Raw genomic sequence first — 20,664 nt, forward strand, 5'->3', positions numbered from 1 at the left:
TACTTTGTAGCGCTTTTACCAAACAAAGAACGTAATCACACAAAGAAGCCATAGCAAACTATGGCCACCAGGTGGCACTGGAACAAAAAAGAAAACGTCTAACAAATATTAGTTTGACTCAGTGTTTCTTTAATTATTAAAGCTAAAGCCTTTTGAAAACAACTCCTTTCATAGTTAAAATCGAATTGTGGCGGTTGAAGCTCATCTCCGCTGGCACACAAAGGTCTCTAACCACTGGGCTGGAAGTTCTCCAGCCTCGCCAACAGGGCCTCCGAGTAGCCGGGCGAGTAGTACCTGGAGGGATTCACACACACACACACACACACACACACAGGCTGGCTGTTAAAGATCCATAAGCACGACCAAAGTGTCATGTTTCTACATCAACAAGTGTAGTTCCAATTACCTGACTATCTCCTCGGGGAAGCAGCTGTTGATGGAGTTGATGTGCTCCTGCAGCGCCGACCCAGGCTCCGCCTCAATCTCCTGGACTTTCTTCAACCCGCCGCTGGTCACAAACAAGCGGCGAGCCTTGCTGTCGTGCGGCAGCACCTTGGAGCCGAGAGATGTTGTCACAGTGTCGCACACTAAAGCGTGAACATGCCGACGCTCACCTTGCTGAACTGACACACCACGTGTTTGAGGATGTTGCAGGGGGCGTTGTAGAGCAGGGGCTCCAGAGCTGGCAGGTAGGTGCACTTGTGCAGGATGCTCTTCAGGGCTTTCTTGCTCTGAAAGGGACCTTCATGTTAACCAGGGTGAAACACAGCTGCTCATTCGGTGTGAAGTACCTTGGTCTGCAGGTCAACTGAGCTGTTGGCGTCCATGTAGAGGTCCAGCAGTCTGGGCAGCAGGTTGGCACTGGCCACAGCCTTGGCATGTTCAGGAGTGTGGTGTCCAATCTGACCGATGGCCCACACTGTGGCCGCCTCGATGTGATGTTCGGTCTCCTCGGACAGACAGGCAGCCAGCTGCGGCACCCCCTACAGGATGCACACGGAGCTGCTTTGTCACTCAAAGTGGATTTAAAGTGTCGGACGGAATCCCCTCACACTCACTTTGGAGAGGATGACAGCCATGGCGAGGCTCTCGGTGTGGGCCGCCACGTATCCCAGCATCATGATCCCCGGCAGACGTAGACTCCCGCGACAGTTGCCCAGGTGGTCGATCGCTGCTGCCAGGCCTCCAAAATTCACAATCACCTGAGACAGCTGGAAACAAGGTTTAACTCCGCATCTTGGCTCTGAGGTGTTGTCGTGTCAGTCAGTACCTCAGGCGTGTGTTTCACCACTTCTCTCATCAGCGTGGTGACGTTCTTCTTGATGAGATCGTCTGGGTCCCTGAGACTGGCCACGGCTGCGGGGAACACCTCGGCCTCGATCACCATCTCTGCCAGACTGACCGAGTGTTTGCTGATCTGACTGAGCGCTGAGAAAACCTGCCTCTGCAGAGAGAGACATGTCACACGCTCACTTCCCTTCACCAGGTCACAGGCCGAGGCCAACCCCATTTAACTGTATACTACATTTCTCCCTGCAAAGATGTTGACATACTCCATGAATTCAAACACAAAGGAAATGAATTTTCCCGTGTTGAGGATATCAAACAGTGTCTGACCTTCAGTTTAACATCTGGACTCAGGATCATTTGAGCGAGGTAAGCGACGGCACCGGTGTCCACAACAGTTTGGGCCATTTCAGGCGTGTGTTTGCAGATGTCGCTCAGGGTGGAAGCCGCGATGCGTTTGAGGGAAATCTCTGGATCCTTGAGCATCAGCAGCAGCAGAGGCACGGCGCCCGCGTCCACCACCGCCTGCGACAAACCTGAGTAAAGTCGCGGCAGCTCAGATCAGCCTCAGGAATGACGGCAGAGAACGTTCGGTGTGTCTCACCTTCACTGTGTTTGGCGATGCAGCAGAGGGCCCAGGCTGCCGCCTCCTTCACCTCATTATCAAACTCCTCCAGGCAGAGCACCAGCGCTCCCACACCTCCACTGTCCACCACGGCTTGAGCCAGCTTTGGGGAGTGTTTGGACACAGTCCGGAGCACAAAGGCTGCAGCTTTCTTGTAGAATCTCTGAACACACACCAGAGTTTCTTCATGGCAGAAAGAATCGTCATCTCTTTTGTTGAGCAAAATAAACGCTGCACATCTGACATATGTATTTTAATGTGTTTGGGCATGTTTTTGCAAAATCTAGGTGAGGAATCTAAAGTTACAGAGACGACGGGACTGTTGTGAGGCTGCTGAGGACTGCGACAGAGATACTGACATTGTGGGAGACCAGCGAGTGGATCAGCTGCGGCAGAATCTCCCCCTTCACCACGGCCTCGGCCAGTTCATCGCTGTGGTCAGCGAGTCGGCCGAGAGCAAGCGCTGCTGTCTGCTGGACGCCAGGGACAACATCCAGGATCAAGGGCCGCAGCAGGGACACCACCCCTGGTGGCAGCAGCAGAGTCAAGGAGAGGCCCCCGGCAGGTGAGTGTTCGGGCTCTTACCTGCGTTCTGAAGTACCTCTATGTTCTGTGGTCTGACAGCCAGGTCAGCTATTGTTTGCACAAAGTGCATCCTGGATTTCTGATACTGCTCAAAGACTGCAGTTGCACAAAGACACAGGTCAGCCACAGCTCGAGCTTTTACAATCCTCCAGTCTCACCTTGAATTATCTGCCTCATTTCACTAGTGATGGAGGGATAAAACAGCCACTGCAGGAGGAACTGTCAAGGTTTCATTCATGCAAACACCTTTGGGAACACTATTCTGACAACTTAACTGCGCTCCTGCGCATCCACTTTGTATTTATATACTCAGCGACTTTCTGACATCACTGCAAAGTAGCGATCAAAGCCTTGGGTGTTTATTTTATTCTGCTATATACTTAGCTGCTTATCAGACCTAAACAACGTCTCTGTTTAACTGTGTAATGTCGGTTAGAGTTCACACGGTGAATTGTGTTCATAGGTGGTGAGGTGAACACTGACAAGCTTCAGTTCAGTCCTTTAATAATTATAACTGTATCATTTAACAAAAGTCACCACAGATGTGATGGCAAAATAACAGAGCACGACACCGCAAGCTTCATCTCCTTTTATAAGGCACAACTGCACAGACAGGCAACGGCCGCCAGGTGGCACTAGGATCACCCAGACGCCGCTTCAGCGTCACAATTAAAAGAGCACAAAAACAGTCTAACGACTTTACGCTGCCTTTATTACACACTCTGGCAGGAACATTTCAACAGAGACATCCTCATGAAACACACTGAACTACTGCAGCAGAAGCTCCTCACAGTCAAAACACGTGCCTGAGACAGTCAGAATGGATGGAAGTTGTCCAGCCTCTCCAACAGGGCCTCCGAGTAGCCGGGCGAGTAGTACCTGGAGGCACAGACACACGTGGATGTACTGGGATGTTGGACCGCTCTCACCATAACTTGTTTGTGTTAATGACTGACCGCACAGTCACACCAGTCTTCAGAGCCAAAACTGCACGTCTTAAAGGGGAGAAGAACAACAACAGCAGCACGTGTAGTTCCGATTACCTGACTATCTCCTCGGGGAAGCAGCTGTTGATGGAGTTGATGTGCTCCTGCAGCGCCGACCCAGGCTCCGCCTCAATCTCCTGGACTTTCTTCAACCCGCCACTGGTCACAAACAAGCGGCGAGCCTTGCTGTCGTGCGGCAGCACCTTGGAGCCGAGAGATGTTGTCACAGTGTCGCACACTAAAGCGCGAACATGCCGACGCTCACCTTGCTGAACTGACACACCACGTGTTTGAGGATGTTGCAGGGGGCGTTGTAGAGCAGGGGCTCCAGAGCTGGCAGGTAGGTGCACTTGTGCAGGATGCTCTTCAGGGCTTTCTTGCTCTGAAAGGGACCTTCATGTTAACCAGGGTGAAACACAGCTGCTCATTCGGTGTGAAGTACCTTGGTCTGCAGGTCAACTGAGCTGTTGGCGTCCATGTAGAGGTCCAGCAGTCTGGGCAGCAGGTTGGCACTGGCCACAGCTTTGGCATGTTCAGGAGTGTGGTGTCCAATCTGACCGATGGCCCACACTGTGGCCGCCTCGATGTGATGTTCGGTCTCCTCGGACAGACAGGCAGCAAGTAGTTGCACCCCCTGCAGGACACAAGAACAGACACATTGTTTCCTCAAAGGCCATGACAGAGTGGCAGTGATCAGGCCACCTTAGAATTTGACACTATCTAAGATACTATATATAAAAAAACGCTTTTGTGTTTCAAAACAAACACAAACAGAGGCCCTTTGTTGATCATAAAAAATGGCAAAATGAAACCCCTGACAGTTTCAATCTGTCAGTTCTCAGTTGTTGGTATCAGAATGAACAAACAATGGAGAATGTGTTCAAAACCGGATAAAAACTGGACAAAAAATAAACCGTCACATCATCAAAGATGTTTAACATCCAGTACCACACAGTATAATGCATGGTGTAACAATCGAAATGTCAGGGCCTCTGGCTGTGTTGTTTTTGGTGGCGGCCACTAGTGGGCGCAAGTGGCATCAGTATTCAGACAGTCTAACCTAACTTTGGGGACTTGTGCTCCCAGTATGGAGGATTTTCATTTAATAAATAGTGGACCTTTGCAAGTTATTTATTTTGTCTCCACGCCACCCAACATCACGGTTACAATGGGTCGTCCGAAAACCTTTTTCCTCCACTCTAGGCAGCAGGGCATGATCACGTGCGCTGCTAAACTATTTTATTCCATTAACTATTTTTATTCTTATTTTAGCACAATTGCAGGCTCAATTTAGATGAAAAGAACTGTCGCTGAGATGGGCCCGATTTCAGTTCCTTCGGTTCAAATGGACCTCACATACCTTTGAGTAGATGACAGCCATGGCGAGACTCTCTGTGTGAGCAGCCACGTATCCCAGCATCATGATACCCGGCAGACGCAGGGCGCCCCGACAGTCGCCCAGGTGGTCGATCACTGCACCCAGGCCTCCGATATTCACCATCACCTGAGACAGCTGGAAACATCCCCCAGGTTCAATCCCTGTCTCCCTGTGTTTACACTGGTTCTTTGGTACCTCAGCCGTGTGTTTGACCAAGTCTCTCATCAGACTGGTGACGTTCTTCTTGACCAAGTCATCCTGGTCCCTCAGACTGGTCAGTGCTGCCGGGAAAACCTCAGCCTCAATCACCATTTCAGCCAGGCTCAGGGAGTGTTTACTGATCTGACTCAGCGCTGAGAAAACCTGCCTCTGCAGAGAGCCAGAGCAAGTGTGACCCACCCACTCACAACACCATCCAAACACTGCTGCCTCTCAGGGATTATGAACAACCGTGCAGCTGTGTATGCCCAATTTAGGAACTTTAATGACACAATGCATTTCAATATTATGGAGTGATCAAGCTGTACTGAAGAGATCAGTATAATTTTGTCCTTTATTGTCTCTCTGGGTCGACTCAGTGCCAGGTTGCTGCGAGTGCAACATAGAAGAAAGTGAAATGGATCTGACAATATAACTCTGACAAAATGTTACATGAATTGATAAAAGCTTTTGTTGTATATTGTACATAATTGTAAAAATAGTCAACATTTTTTTTTTCCTCAGGATATGATAAAGACGTCTGCACACTGTAGTATCAGTGCAACAGTTAGTTCCTAAACCAAACTCTACTTAGATGATCTTATAAAGTTTCAACAAAGTTCCCTTTAATTCTGACATTCACATTAAAATCCTCATTGATTTTGTTTTTTAAAGCTTTTTTTGATCATTGAAATTCAAACACACATCCTACACATCTGGGCCTCTGTGTATTCGAGTTGCCAAATCTGTCTAGAGACTCTTGTCTTGCTAAAGAGTACTTATTTGCCTCGAACCAAGTGTTTACGAGGTCTATCGACCAGCCAAACTAGTGCAAACGCTCACCTCAGCCAGAACTCACCTTTAATTTAACATCTGGTTTAAAAGTCATCTGGGCCAGGACTGCGATCACGCCGGTGTCCACTACTGCCTGGGCCAGTTCCGCAGAGTGTTTGCAGATGTCGCTCAGGGTGGAGGCTGCGATGCGTTTGAGCGATATCTCAGGATCCTGGAGGCACAGCTGCAGGAGAGGGACGGCGCCGGCGTCCACCACCGCCTGCGACAAAGCTGCCAGGTGAGAGGAAGTCGACAGATTTACACCTGTGTGTTTGACCTGTTTGGCACGAACAAAGAGGGAGCGGTAACTGTTGTGCGCGCCTCACCTTCGCTGTGTTTTGCAACGCTGCTCAGGGCCCAGACAGCCGCCTCCTTCACCTCATTATCAAACTCCTCCAGGCACAGCACCAGTGCGAGGACCCCTCCATGATCCACCACAGCCTGGGCAAACTCCGGGGAGTGTTTGGAAACAGTTCGGAGCAGAAATGCTGCCGATCTTTTGTAGTATCTCTTCACACACCACGAACACATGAGGAGATCATTACTGATGATAATTACAGGCACAAATGAAACACTGACGTTAGAAGTTTTGCAATTTCTATGTTCTAAATGTAACTTTCTAAATGCAAGATTTCATCAACCAACAGTTCAATAATCAATGAATCTGCTTGAGTGCGATTAAATGAGATTAAAAATGTTAAATTTATTGACAGTCCTTTATGTAATATTAAGAAAATACGATTTCACTTCCACAGAAAAAAATAAAAATAAATAAATTTTAAAAATTCACTATTTTTCCTTCGACAAATACATCCATATGTCAGAGCAAACAGCAAGCCAAAGAAACACTAGAGCTACATGTAGTGAATAACCAGAGATCACCCTTGTAATTCACAGTGACGTTACGAATTCATCAAAAACAAATAATAATCATTAAAATGAACTAAAACAGCAGACAAATTAACGCTTTTATTTCTGGTACTATGATAAAGAACATTGCACAATGTAATCCGTAGTTATTCAGTTCATGACTCAACAGACAGTTCTACACCCCACTTTGTTTTAAGTGTTTAAGTGTAAAAGTGTTTTTAAAATATTTTTAAGGAATATAATGGAAAGTATTTTATTTGTGAAGAAAGCTTTGAATGTTATTGAAAGACTGAGTGTCACCTGACCAGATATGCATATACTGACATTGTGTGCGACCAGGGAGTTGATCAGCTGAGGCAGGATGTCTCCTTTCACCACAGCCTCAGCCAGGTCCGTGCTGTGGTCCGCCAGCCGACCCAAAGCCATGGCTGCCGTCTGCTGGATACCAGGAACTGTGTCTAAGATCAAGGGCCTCAGCAGTGACACCACACCTGCAGGCGACAGAGAAGAGCAGGTGACCTGACAGCTGAGTTTTTTCCACAATAAATGTACACAGACAGTGGTTGTCTAAATGTGTCTTCATGAACTTGAAAAACTTTTCGATTAGATTTCAACAGATTTATGTACCGTGCTCTGAAGTTCATCACTACAAGCACTTTCGTATATGTTTCATAAATACAAATGAGTTTGTCCTCCATTAATGTGAGTCTGTCGGGTCATATCTTCCAGTACTTCAATGTCATTACAATCCAACAGAGATGACGCAATACTCTGAGACTCGAGCAGAAGCCTTTACAACAAGGCCCACGTCTATTGAACAAGACACATTTGAAAAGAGAAAATTAACTCACTCATTCAAACTCATATTATTGGTTTTCCACGATCAGATCTAATCGCTCAAACAAACGCTTTAAAGGCGCCTGTCAAAGAACTGCTCAGTATTTTCTCCTCGATGTGAAACCGTCCAAAAACAAAACAATCTCATCTTAAAAAACATAGTACCTCACAACACCATTATGACGATCAGTGAAGACGTTATTTTCATGAGTCACGCGAAAACAGTATTTTAAATGGGACCATCACGGGCATCGCAGACTCATCACTTAATGAAATGTGAGTCACAAAAGTGAAACATTTCGCATCGTCACGTTAGCATCAGTGTGAACCGGATGCTAACAGCTGATGCTAACCCATTGCCAAGTGCTCAGAGGTCACCATTTCTCCACCTCACTTACGTTACAGTTGGCGAACACACAGCAACAAGAAGCCCAGGCAATTTTACTGCGGTAAAATACGGAATAATGGCGCAAATAAAAGAGGATATTCACCCGCTCGCCAGAGAGGCGGATGACAGATTTGATTGACAATAGGACTGGCTAATAGGAACCGAGTAGGCGGAGCTTAGATTAAGCAACGGCCAAAGGCTGATGGAGTGATTCTTTGAATCTAAACTACAGTTCAAGTCTTGACATATAACTAGAGCATGAGTCACGTGTAGAGGACACCACATGAGCGACTGATCGAAGATAAGTGAAGACAGCGGCACAGTTAAAGGCACCGATTAAAACCCCTTTGTCCATCTAGAAAAGTCTTTTTGTTCCACTCCTGAACAGGTTTTGTTGCTCGGATATCTGCGTGATTGTTGTCGCACACACGTTTAAAGCTGTAAACGATGGGATCATACTGCCTCACAGGCTTGCAGGACTTTGGTTTGTTGATCAGTACATCGCGCACACGTCCACATCCGCCCATCAAGAATGTATGGATGTGATATCCCCGTGCTGAAATGTCTGTGTGATGTGTGGATTTTTGTTATTTCGCTGCCGACTAACGGGGAATGTTGACTGTTGTGGCGCCCGTGAGGTTGTCTCCAGATTATTTATATTTTGAAGTTTCACCAAGATCTACTTGGGAATTTATGAACATTTTAGCATATAATTGTTTTGAGAAAAAAATGCATATTCATCACTGATATACCGTGCTCTGGCTCATCTCATCCACCCACAGCTTTATGTTTACATATATTTGTGTCGAAGAGTTGCACAAGGGAGAGTGGCGTGCTGTTCGAGTTATGCAAATATCAACTATTGCTTTGCTCTGCTGGGGACAAACTGATGGCCCCAGCTCCCTCATGTCTTTTGTTTTACACCAGTCTGCTGTGCATAAAATGATACGAAATAGTGGATGTTTAGATGTTTTTTGTGATTTCGTATGTTTGTCACGGGTTAAGACATTTTGGGAGCAACTGCACAGGCTAGTTTATTAAAAAGAAAACACTTTCAGTTGGTATTTCCATCCAGTTTATTTCGATTAGCGTCATACGAGTGGGGTTTTCCCACCAACTTCAGTATTTTCCTCACGGAGAGTGGTATGTAAACGTTTTCCCACACTGGGAAAACGCATGCACGAGCTGTGAGTCTGATTTTACAGTTGGTTCTTACCTGCGTTTTTAAGCGTTTCGACGTTCTGCGGTCGCGAAGCCAGTTCTGAGATCGTCTGAACAAACTGCATCCGGGATTTCTGATACTGCTCGAACACTGCAACAAATACGAGCGTCTTTTAAAAAAAACTTCACTATCAAAATGACCAGCAACGATTCCTACCTTGAATGATCTGTTTTTGACTCATTCTGATTTCGCTTGAATGATGTAACCCAACTTTGACGGCTGGATTCAGCGAAGCTTCTTGTTTCTCCTCGGGAGTGTTGTAGCCAAGCGTTGCCGTGACAACCAGGAGACGGAAGAGTCTGACCTCGCCAAAGATCGTGTACAGCCAAGAGGTGTCACTCTGTCGCTACGGCTGTGATTGCTGGCGAAATGCCCTGTGTGTGAGCGCTCTTCGGAGATTCACAGATAAAACTAAAATGAACTAACCAAGCACAATGACTGAAGAAAACATACAAATAAACGAAAGCGTATTCGTTAAAATTCATGACGCTGAGAATAAAATATAGGAGGAATTTATTGAAACATACAGGCGCCATTTAAAAATAAAAGTTGGTATTTTATTCTGAGCGTGAACAAGAAGAGTACCCGACACAACACTGAAAAATGAACAACGACTCTGAAACAACAAAATGTGTTTTTTGCCCAAGACAAGTCTGTGTGTTAAAAAGACTTTGTCATTCATTTCCGGAGTTCATGGCCAAATATTCACTGAGAGATGTAAACATTCGACGTCTTCTGTCATTTATTCAGTCATTGTTCTTTCAATCCCACACACTTTAAACGTATTTTGTTGATCTGACCATTTTTTTGCACTGTATAAAATTGTAAAAGTATAGTATTCTTTACAAGAAATTACGTAAAATATAGCAAAATCTAGTTCTCACACGTTTCTTTCACGCATTCACTATTTTTCAAGTAAACATAATCGCGTCACTCTTAGAAAAATCAGAAAATGCGATTATGACATGGATCACTTGGATTTTAAATTTAAATTCGCGACTTATTTAACGATATCGGAATATTTGCAGGTTAGAAGACGGCGAAAAAAATACAATTCGTTGAACATCAGGCATTTTAACACGCGCAGTATTTTCTTTATTTTACCAGGTAAATCATTTTTCCGCCATTAAAAAAACGACTTCATTCATGTATGTAGTTATTTGCAGATGCCGTTGTAGGACCACGGGAGGTTGTGGGTCCACATCCGACACGCGCTTTACCGTAAACCTATTTTTATATGAAAGGATTCTTAAACATTTTTTTGTTGCGCTCCCTTCGAGAATTATTTTCCTTTAAACAAAGAAATGATAACAAGGTCGCGATCATGTCGCCGTTTTGTCTCGTTAAAATAAAATCCAGCTCAGTTTAAAAATTCCCCCCCTGCCAACTTTATCTATCCGCACTAAAAAGAAATATCGCATGAGTGTAAAAAGTTTTATTTAGGCGTTTTATACTGTGCAACAGTAACAATACAAGTTGTCCATACAGAGCAATACAAATGCCGGAAGCACAAAAGGACCGTCAGAGAGCAAGAAATGAAGTGGAGACATCAGAGTTGGGAAAATCAAAATGAGAAAAACCGCTGATTAAATATTTGTCTATATACACAGATTAAAATGTGGACATGTAGAAAGTTTTCCAGAATCTCCCACTTTATCATTTATTTCACAGAAGCATCAAATGTACAATAATGTCTTTTCGTTGGTAACAAAAACCCATTAAATGAGCCGTGTTGTACACACAATCTTCTCCCGAAAACAAAACAAACCTGGCATCATGATCATGCAGACAGATGGTCAGAAGTTTGAATAACATGAAGCAATAGCAACAAACACGTTTAGATCCAACGGAAACAGTAAAAGAATATATCACTGACTTTTTCAGTCACTTCTGTAGATAAAGATGTAGCTTTCAAACTGCCACCCTTTCCTCCTGCTGACCTTCACAAAAAAGTCCCCCATGATTCCTGAATCATTTTATTTTTGAAATGTCCACTAAATGTACATGATGACATCAGAGTATTCAGATGGAGAGACTATACAATGGGACTACGTTGGCATGTAGACGATTTCAGGCGAGTGGAGCGGTGTGTCATCCGGATGAGGTGGACGAGCCATTCAGCGAAACCTTCCGTGGTTTTCCGACAGTTCCGTTGTTGTTGAACTGTGTGAATACTCGGTTCGGAGTAGACGGGGCCGCAGGTGTTCCGTTAACATTTTTGGGGCCGTGGGACACTTGAGGATGCGGGGATGGAGCGGGTGTCCCTGGGCTCGGAAGCGAGGACGAGGTAGACGGCGCCCCTGCAGGACTGCCGGCTTTGTCGCTGGCCGAGTCGCTCTCTGGGCCAGATCTGTTGGAGCCTTCCTGCGCAGCGTTGCAGACCTTCATCTTCTTGCAGTTCGGCCGGACACGGTACTTGAGTGGAAGTGGGCCATTCTGTAGAGAGATTATTTATTTGTGGTTTATTTGTCATGTCAATGAAATTGTTTATTCTCTATCGAGTAACAAAAACCTGATGAAACTTTTTCTGATGTCACAAAACATATAGACTAAAATGACACGTGTTTTTAATCTAGATATGCAAACATTGCACATTTCCGTACGTACGTTATTTGTGATTTCACCGACAGCACTAGGAAATTTACTGATTTAATTATAATTACAACAAAATGAGTATTTATAACCAACGTACTTTTATTGTGAAGTCTAAAACGATGCAAAACACAGTATTAAATTAAAATGAATAGAGTTCCGTTTGATTGACAAATAATATAGGGAAGCATTTACCCTTCTCCAAGTGTAGATGTACGCTATATCCATTAACGTGTAGTAATCCTTCAGCGGTTCGTCTTCGTACATCACCTCAACCTTTTATAAGAGGAAAAAAAAGTCTCATGAAAACAGAAAGAATTGTACAAACTAAGCTAAATGGCTGGAAAATACAGACCTGGTAGGTGTTGGGAATGTCCATTTTGCTGCGGAGAAACTTCCTCAGGTGCATAACCGTCATGGCTGCTGGACATTGAAGGTACCTTTTGTTTGCCAACTGCAGACCAAAACAGATTAAATAAATAAAAATCAGATCTACCACCCATAGAAGAACAAGAACGCTAATGCCTTACATTTAACAACAGAAAATAGATTGTTAAAGCAGACAGCCAAACATACTATGGATTAAGTCTTAAGTTTTTTTTCTATATTTTCAAGATATTGACCAAATTTGTACAAGTTGGGGACCGCTCTATGCTCAAGTTAATTACACACAAAATATACAAATATCACATAATATGAATTCAACGTGAGTTGCTGGGATGCAGTTGAGAAATGAAATACCTGATCTTTTGTTTGTTTGTCGTCTGTTATGCTCCCCAGTCTGTAAGACAGAAGAAAAAAGGTTTGACTTCTTAACACTAACATTTTCAGTCCAGTTTTTGCTTCTCCCTTACACTTCTTTAACATTTTTAATAATGACACAGTCGTACAACACTCATCAACACTTTTTTTTTAATACCGTAAACACATTTTAAATGACAAATGTATCTCTGACGGTGCCTCACTTCTCCTCCAAGGTTGATGAATCATTGTCAAAATTCAAGAGGAGGGAATGAGGGAAAAAAAAATACAGTCCCTTGACATGTCACTGCAATGGTTCCCATGTCATTATTAAAACCCATTATTAGGAGGGGATAAATGGGTCCCGGGATTTAAAGTCCCACCTGCTCTGGTCGAAGAACTCAATGGAGAGGCTGATGATCTCATCATCTGTGATTATTCTCTTGTCCTCGTCAGCCACTTCACCTCTGTCTTCATTGGATCCGTTCACAGCTGCAAAGTTATATTAGTTGCATTAGTTATCTGAACATATGTAAAGGGATGTTTCACTGAGAGACTCACCATCAACAGGATGGTCAGCATAGAAGTCTCTCCTTCTTTTCATTTCATCTGTGAAGAAAACGGAGGTGTCAATATTTTCTATCCAGAAAATAGATTTTTTTTAAAAAAGGCTTGCACATTTTCAATTCAGTTGTCAGCGTAATATTGACTCAGGAGTTGTACTGTATGTTAGAATCAAACACTAGTGTATTGGAAGCTTGGTGATTTCATGCAATTCACCCATTGTTTAAAGAGATAAACATAATTTCCTAACTTTAAAAATGTTCCAAATTTGATTTATTTTTGCAAATATACATTTTTGAATAATTTCATGTACAAACTTAATTTAAAAAAAAAGAAAAAGAGTTTAGCCTTTTTGCTTGATAAAAGTCAAGGTTTATGGCACATGATTAATAACTACATCAAAATATTTTTGCAGAATTTTTATGTTAATATGAATCAGAAAAAAAGGCGTGATAGTGGATAAGAAATCGTTCATAAAATATACGGACATAAAGTGTAGCACGGCGCGTATAAAAACAACAGATGGCATCTTACTTTTAAAGAGACCAGGCACCAGCTTGTAGACTATGTCTTGCAGAGTTTTGTCGGATCTACAAGCAGGAACAGTGACATGAGTGACGCTGTTACGACGGTAGAAATCGCGGACAAGTCCCTCTCACCTTATGTTGAGATGAGGTTTCGTCTTGTGAACTTGAACGTCGCAGATTGGACAGTACTTGCTGGTTTCCAGGTAACGGACGATGCACATTTTACAGACTGCAAGAACAAGTGAATTAGAAATGGTCGGGTCACCGTTTTTCTGTTAAACAATCCATTTTTTTGCTCACAAGAGTGAAGACATTCGATGATGGTGGTGGCGTCAATGAAGTATCCGCCACACAAGACGCACATGAGATGCGGATTGAGCTCCGTGATCTTGATCCTGGTGGTGCGGTGCATGATGAGCGGGAGGAGGCAGGATCCTGGCAGGAGGAGGAGAGAACAGAGCGCCGGATCAGGACTCTCTTGCTGCACCGTTTGGAGAGAAGACGCTTGTGTTTGTTTGACCGCGCTAAAGCAACATCATCCTTCACGCTAATTCAGTATGAAAGACGACAGAGCCAGCACGTCACGTGACGAACGAGCGTCCATAAACGAATAAACGGACAGAGTGTAAACGTAACGTAAACAGCGGCTGCGCGTTCTAGAACACGTTGATGCAGAATCTCCATCTTTATTGAACTTATCTGGACCGTAACTAGAGGCGGAGTAGATCTCGGCGCGTCAGTCAGGTGAGACACCGTCAGCGTCCACGCCTGGCCGTTTCTATGGCAACCGCTGTCCTGGAGCCCGCACGGCAGGTATTCGGAACCAGAACCAAGCAGGGCTTGAAAGTCGCGACATGAAGCCGAGTTGTCAGCAGCGCCGAGCGGGAACAAGGGGGCGGCGGAGTCGCACAGCGGCTGCCGACAACACAGCTGCCATTTTGAGAAGGGAAACAGTCCCCGTCGGTACAACCGCGCGCGTTGTTCCCCCATAACTAGGCGCATAAACAGTCTGCGCGGGTTTACAAGAGCTCGGCGTCTTTACGAGGGTTCCCAAGCGCGCGGTGCGTGTGAGGCGAACTCGGGTCTTTAGTGCGGGTGCGGCGAGTTTCTAATGAGCTGCTGTGTGCGGCTGCAACACGGAGAGCAGCCGTCAGTCAAACAGTCACGCTCGGTTCCTTCTGAGCCACGGCACCACACAAACCCACCAGAAAACAAAACACAAGCCCACAATAACACACACCGATCCACCCCTTTCCAACAACTCCAGATGTAACTTCGCCCTCCTGTTGTCTTACATTTGCATTAAATCCATCATCACACACAAAATCTATTCGCCTTGCACTTAAAAAAAGTCAAAACACCAAAACAGCTCTGTGTCCGTCTGCTGAAAACACCGACCTGTTGGAAAGCAGCAGTCTGGTGACCTCACAACTAACTGTTCACTGGCGTGACATCAACAACAAATCGTGAGCGGCTGAGAGTCAATTTCCAAAATTACTGTCAACAAATAAAAGGCGACATGACTGGCTACATAACACGTGCGGACTAGAAAAACAGGAGACAGGATGGGTGAAATGACAGTTGCGGCGCATATTCCCTATTTATGATCCAAACATGTTTTCTAGAGTGTGGTGGCGGGATGCGCTGGTGAAACTGTCAAGCTGGAAATGATAGATACCCAAAAAAGGGAACAACACATCAGAAAATGTGACCGGGTTACACGACACAGTGGTATAAAGAAGCTTTCAAACTATCCAGAAGTGACATTTACCCGGTGGTGGTGCGATATGAAGCCATAAACATTGGCGGGGTTTGCGTCCTTGTCAGGGGCAAACCCAACCAAGTTTAGTTCATAACTGCAAATGGTCACCAACTGGACAGAAACAAGCCACAGCATCGGATTTGGAAGCCTTGAAGCATTGAGAATCTATAAATGTGGAGGAATAGGTGGCGGTTTGTGGTGGACAGGACGGTTCGGAGCACTTGCTGTGGTCCTCACACCCAGCAGCCCTGCTCCACTCCACTCGAACCCTCCACTTTACATAAATCAAAACCATCTAAAACAAACCCCGAGCGGGACCAGATTATAGACACCGCCCGGGGGAGAAATTGAAGTCCCATATGTGTCGGTTTAACAGCCACATTCGGTCAAGAAGACAAGCTGCGAACGTGTTTTTAGGTTCAAATGTGGCTGCGCAGACACGCTGGGCTCCACGTCGGTGCTCGCTCCGCAGCCGCCTGTGAAAGCTCCACATCCACCGCTGGATCTCAGCGGAGAAACACGACCAAGAACCACGACCAACCACCAGCGAAACCCGTGGTCAGAAGCGACTCCGAGGAGGACGTACCTGGATGCTCGGTGAGAAATCGCGGGCTCTGCCGATGATCAGACAATGAAAGTTGCGAGGCGATCAGCAGCAAATGAATAGGAGGCGAGCCGCCATCTTGAAGCTGCAGACGCTGTCAGTGGCGGAGGTTTGCTCCGCGGACCGCTGCCGGGAATCAGCACCAGCTCCTCCGTCTGCGCTGCTTCACACGCTCGCCGCGTAGCCGAACCGACGCTCGCTAGTTGCTCGCTTCTCCGCTTTCTTCCACGGGAAGGTCCGCACTTCGGTACCGTAACTTTGCCTCCAAAAATATCCGCGGTAACAAGGCAGCCGTGTGTGTATGTGTGTGCGCTCCGTGGAAACTGACACCGTCCCCAAAATGGCTTGTAGTTCGACCGCCCCGCTCCAGTCACGTGGTCCGGTTGCTTAAGGGCGCGTTGGAATTACTGTCGGAGCGCAGCCCTCCGTGCACGCCGACTAATATTCAACATTTCGGAACACAATAAACAAATATTCAAGACCCACACTGTTGGTTGTCAACTGATGCTTTGGCGTAGCGTTCTCAAGACGCTGACATTAAAAATGAATGTTGAAAAGCTTTCATCCTCATCCGACCGCCTTGTCTCTGATGAAAGACTGAGTCATGACAGTGTTCATATTTGACAATCTCATGTTTAAGTTGCGGCAGTCTTTTTGCTTGTGTGGTTTTTATTTGCCCAAAAACTCACTACATATTTGTTCTTCTGAAAGAAAACGCGTTTGAGGAATGATCGAATGCCATTGGTTCCTTGCGTGTATATCCAAATTAATTTATTGTTTATAAGATATAAGTTATTGTTTATTCCACGTAGACGCAATTGTCATAAACTAATGGAAAGGTTCGACTTGGTAAATCTGTATTTATGAGTCGCTAGAACGTTTTATCCGACAATATCACAGCGACACACCGGATGACGGTGTATATATAATGATATTTTTATATTGACGTCCTTACTGCAAATTAACTTGATTAATAAACTTAAAATAACTCTAAAGCTACCGTTACCGGATGCGCGCTGTCAAACACAACATTTCATTAAATCAAAGTGATGACCAAAACCTTTTGTTTTCATTTGTTTTTTATGCATTTATTAAAAACAAGATTACATTTCTTTTTTGAATACAAAGCACGCAAATGTTTCGTCACATCTGGCTTGCTTTCTCTGCGCTTTTGGCTGCGTCCTTCAGTTTCCCCACCAAATCCTGGAGGAAAGAAAACGTCAATCACAATAAAAACGTCATATAAAGCAACTGCTAGAGGTGTAATGTAACGGTGAAGAACATTTTTTAAATAACCCATTTGAATACAGCGAGCGTTTTGCGGTAGCAAATGTAGGTCACCGCTCGCACCCGGTCACTATTACAGATCATGGTACGTTAAAAAAAAATAAATAAATAAACTACAAATTTTCTTTCCTTTATTTATGCAAACACCGCTACCACTACTGGAAAAGTCACAGTTAAAGCTCTTCAATTAAGGTCAAATTTAAAAGACCGCTGCAGCGCTTGGAAATACACCATTGTATGTGGAGTCAAATTAAACCGGTCACCTGTAGTTGTTCCACTGAGCAGGTGAAGTTGATGTCTTCACCCGTACCTTGATTCTACCAAAGACAAAACAGAACCGACGTTTATACATACACATGCGCAGATTAGCAGCTTAACTGGTAAAGACAAGTCCGACCTCAGTGTTCAATGAAATTAAATAGAAAGGCTCGTTGACTTTATCCACCTGTGCGTTCTGTGAAGGAAACATGACAAAGGGATTAGAGCTAAGATCCAGAGTGTCAGCAGTTAAGGTGAAGTACCTTCATATGGTACTGAAGTCGCCATGACACGTCATTGATCAGAGTGGGTCGGTTCCCAATTCTGTTGAGGACACACAGGACGAAAGACGGTTTCAAAACATGAGAAGAAAGTTGCACCTAAATGGCACGACTTGTAAAAAAAAATGTTTATTAACTTGTTTCAAATCACTTGGATTGGATCCACTGTCAGGCAGGTCTTACCTTGCTAAAACACCTTCCAACTCCTTCTTATGTTTCTGTAAAGTAAAAGTTATGGGGACAGTGGCCGTTAATTTCTCCCAATATTTTAGGACAAAATGTAACATTCTAAATGACAAAACCCATTCTGTCGGTGCAGCAAAAAGAATATGTCAGCTCTTTTATTAAGTCTTCAAACGTGTGGGAATCAGAGTATGTGTCTACAAATCCTCACCTGATATGCATTTAGAAATATTTCTACTCTCTCAGAACTAAATCCAATTTCTTCAAGATGAGAACTGTGGGGAGAAAAAAAAACACTTCAGTTGACTTGACCATTTTTCTTTAAAAAATGAAATCATTTATGTTTATTTCATAAAGTCTAAAACTTGATTCAAACATTTGCTAAAGACTAAAGGGTTTTTTTTAATGTTAGTTACTGATGGGCTTCTGATACTGAACTTTCATGCAGCCAGACTTGTGACTACACAGCACTTCTCTTCAAAAACATCACAATTCCACTAACAATCAAACAGAATATGCAGACAGGGGAATGCCTAATAAAAATGCAACAGGCATGAGAGTACTTCAAACATTTTATTGAGTGTACTTCAAACAGAACAGTTTTTAAACAGTGCTTCTTCAATGACTCAATAAAGGGTTTGCCCTCTTAACTCTTACTTTACCCTGCTTGGCTGTTGTTCAAACTTGACTCCAAACACAAACATCTTGTTTTCAAATCCTAACCATAAACGCAGCAGGCGGTGTTGGCGTATGTGCCAGTATTTGCAATACATTTCTTTGCATCTGAAACAATCCATCCATTTCACCTTTGAAGAAAGAGCCCCAAATAAATGGATGTTTTCACAAGATATAGACAAGTTTGACCTGAACAAACTGAACAACTGGCGCTCACGTACAGTAAATATGCCAAATTAAATCTTACAAATCCCAACCAAAACTTGGTCAGTTATATCAAACATCAGTCCAAAACATATACAGCCCACCAAGTACAACTTGGTGTTTTACACACTTTTTATCCATGATGTAATGTTGGTTTGAATGAGGTGTCATCACATTTAAACACAACAGACACAAAATCATGAAATCACTCACTTGGCTGCAGGAATACTTGAATCTATATGTGAATAAAATCAAGCAATTGTTCTCAGATGCTTAACATTTAGGGTGCCACTCAGTACTGTCCTTGAGATTCAGCCCACAGCTCTTCAAGCTCATGTTGTCGAATGCTTTCTTATTTTGAAACCGGCTGTGTGTGGCATGGTGAGACTGTCACAGTCTCTGCAGGCTGTAATCGCATTAATTGTTTGTGGTCAGGTTACTCAGTTAAAAGTGCAACATGAGAAGTTGCACGCGTGTTTTACAGCTTTCTCTGTTTGTATTCACATAATTTGCTTAGCTAACAAAGTTTAATTTATGACAAATTGAATATTTATCCAGATGCAGTCAGCAGTGTCTGTTTGCACTGTGAAACACCGACAGTTCTGGAGTTTGCCTCAACTAACACCTACCACCTTGCACATTCGAGGATCATTTTATTTAGGGAAATCAATCTGGGTGTGTTGGATATAGGTAGCGCTGCCGCTGTCAACTCCTGGCCTTTTACCTGACAGATGAAGGATCCGAGTTGTGTTTGACCGCCTCCAGAATAAAGCTGGTTGCAGCCGCGTGACTCTGCTTCAGCAGCAGCTGGTCCACCTTCTTCAACTCCGGCCGATCTGCACCGATACACCAACAGAAGGACACTGCAGTCAGAACCAAGCCTTCGCTGATGGGATCCATACTTGCAGATTGACGTTGCAAATGGAAATCAATGCGCATTTGCATGTGAATGCACGTCAGCTGCGCCATCCTCACCCCCTTTGTTTGTTTGTGTAGTCGGCGCTCCACTTAGCTCAACAACAATTGATAGTATCAGCAGGAATAAACATCGCGGAGCCCTAATAGTCAACATTAAACTGTTAGGAGGGATTCGCATTTGACTGAAGGCGATAGAAATACTCCGTTCAAGCCTTTGCGTGGACCCGATTCCTGTTTACACGACAAAAGAGGAGCCGGGTGGTGCTGCGCTGCTGTGGCCGAGGCTAAACGCTCGCGAGGCGGCTAAGCTGAAGTAGGTTGACCCGTTGTAGCAACTGGTCGATGGCCGGGAATACGTTGGTATTCCATAACATATAGAGCTGTTCTACAGCAGCGAAAACACCGAGGCTGCCTCTGGTCAACACGTATTCTGGTTGAAACCGGAAGCAACGACGGAGACAAAAGACGTCGCGGAGAGAAGCGGCAGCTCACCGAGGACAGCGGCGTCGCCGTGCAGGTTCCCGAGGCTGCGGAAAGACACGTCCACCAGCACCGGGAAGCTGCCCTGGTCGAAGATCGAAGGGTTGGAAAGAGACCGGAGTCCCTTCCGTACAGAGTCGGACAACTCCATTTTGTAAGCACGAGAACACGTGATGGATCAGCTGATGCCGAGCAGCCGAGGGAGGAGCGGAGCCGAAGCCGAGATAGAGGCGCAGAAGCCGGGAGCGAAGCGGAGCTGGCGCTCGCTGTTCGGCTGCTGCTTCCAGCAAGTCTTGGGAGCAATCTATTGACTACACTGCGACATTCACTCACCTCACGAAACGTTTAATCTGTGTGCATGGTGTGAATAAATAGAAA

At 44.7% G+C, this 20,664-nt stretch overlaps 3 protein-coding genes across 5 annotated transcripts; all 3 read right to left on the bottom strand.

Annotated features, from left to right (window-relative positions):
* Positions 1–117: 117 nt before the first annotated feature.
* Positions 118–2,764, bottom strand: LOC128755338 (sperm-associated antigen 6-like). Its single transcript, XM_053858656.1, has 11 exons — positions 2,656–2,764; positions 2,498–2,593; positions 2,272–2,438; positions 1,892–2,075; positions 1,618–1,823; positions 1,271–1,444; positions 1,059–1,211; positions 792–983; positions 615–731; positions 407–552; positions 118–294 (listed from the first exon to the last, which is right to left on the bottom strand). The coding sequence occupies exons 1-11, from the start codon at positions 2,672–2,674 to the stop codon at positions 228–230; spliced, it is 1,521 nt and encodes a 506-aa protein (XP_053714631.1). The 5' UTR covers positions 2,675–2,764; the 3' UTR covers positions 118–227.
* Positions 2,765–2,992: 228 nt separating this feature from the next.
* On the bottom strand, positions 2,993–8,129 carry LOC128755694 (sperm-associated antigen 6-like). Of its 3 annotated transcripts, none has more exons than XM_053859617.1 (10): positions 8,092–8,126; positions 7,088–7,254; positions 6,220–6,403; positions 5,919–6,124; positions 5,057–5,230; positions 4,844–4,996; positions 3,926–4,117; positions 3,749–3,865; positions 3,541–3,686; positions 2,993–3,376 (listed from the first exon to the last, which is right to left on the bottom strand). In XM_053859617.1, the coding sequence occupies exons 2-10, from the start codon at positions 7,187–7,189 to the stop codon at positions 3,313–3,315; spliced, it is 1,338 nt and encodes a 445-aa protein (XP_053715592.1). In that variant the 5' UTR covers positions 7,190–7,254; positions 8,092–8,126; the 3' UTR covers positions 2,993–3,312. The 3 variants fall into 3 exon arrangements, with proteins under 3 accessions (XP_053715592.1, XP_053715591.1, XP_053715590.1); XM_053859616.1 differs by lacking the exon at positions 8,092–8,126 and adding an exon at positions 7,766–7,924 and having other exon boundaries at positions 2,994–3,376; XM_053859615.1 differs by having other exon boundaries at positions 2,996–3,376; positions 7,999–8,129.
* Positions 8,130–10,641: 2,512 nt separating this feature from the next.
* Positions 10,642–20,463, bottom strand: bmi1a (bmi1 polycomb ring finger oncogene 1a). Its single transcript, XM_053860092.1, has 20 exons — positions 20,299–20,463; positions 19,613–19,724; positions 18,221–18,284; positions 18,010–18,044; positions 17,809–17,869; positions 17,685–17,741; positions 17,551–17,604; positions 17,148–17,203; positions 17,007–17,016; positions 16,144–16,386; positions 15,983–16,094; positions 13,935–14,069; positions 13,767–13,863; positions 13,642–13,697; positions 13,105–13,152; positions 12,927–13,035; positions 12,544–12,583; positions 12,158–12,256; positions 11,998–12,078; positions 10,642–11,646 (listed from the first exon to the last, which is right to left on the bottom strand). The coding sequence occupies exons 1-20, from the start codon at positions 20,435–20,437 to the stop codon at positions 11,302–11,304; spliced, it is 1,953 nt and encodes a 650-aa protein (XP_053716067.1). The 5' UTR covers positions 20,438–20,463; the 3' UTR covers positions 10,642–11,301.
* Positions 20,464–20,664: the final 201 nt, after the last annotated feature.

This window comes from Synchiropus splendidus, chromosome 3 (assembly GCF_027744825.2).
Source record: "Synchiropus splendidus isolate RoL2022-P1 chromosome 3, RoL_Sspl_1.0, whole genome shotgun sequence".
In the NCBI taxonomy this organism is placed as follows: Eukaryota; Metazoa; Chordata; class Actinopteri; order Syngnathiformes; family Callionymidae; genus Synchiropus; species Synchiropus splendidus.

Bases quoted from the DNA above. Each gene is read 5' to 3' on its own strand.
- LOC128755338 (XM_053858656.1), bottom strand. The intron at 732-791 runs GTACTTCACACC...GGTCCCTTTCAG, and splicing joins CAGTTGACCTGCAGACCAAG to AGCAAGAAAGCCCTGAAGAG. The intron at 553-614 runs GTGAGCGTCGGC...CTCGGCTCCAAG, and splicing joins TGGTGTGTCAGTTCAGCAAG to GTGCTGCCGCACGACAGCAA.
- LOC128755694 (XM_053859617.1), bottom strand. From the start codon at position 7,189: ATGGCTTTGGGTCGGCTGGCGGACCACAGCACGGACCTGGCTGAGGCT. The intron at 4,997-5,056 runs GTACCAAAGAAC...GGATGTTTCCAG, and splicing joins TGGTCAAACACACGGCTGAG to CTGTCTCAGGTGATGGTGAA. The intron at 4,118-4,843 runs GTATGTGAGGTC...TGTGTCCTGCAG, and splicing joins TGGCTGTCATCTACTCAAAG to GGGGTGCAACTACTTGCTGC.
- bmi1a (XM_053860092.1), bottom strand. From the start codon at position 20,437: ATGGAGTTGTCCGACTCTGTACGGAAGGGACTCCGGTCTCTTTCCAAC. The intron at 14,070-15,982 runs GTACGTCCTCCT...TCCTCCTGCCAG, and splicing joins ATTTCTCACCGAGCATCCAG to GATCCTGCCTCCTCCCGCTC. The intron at 12,257-12,543 runs GTATTTCATTTC...TTTGGTCTGCAG, and splicing joins ACAAACAAACAAAAGATCAG to TTGGCAAACAAAAGGTACCT.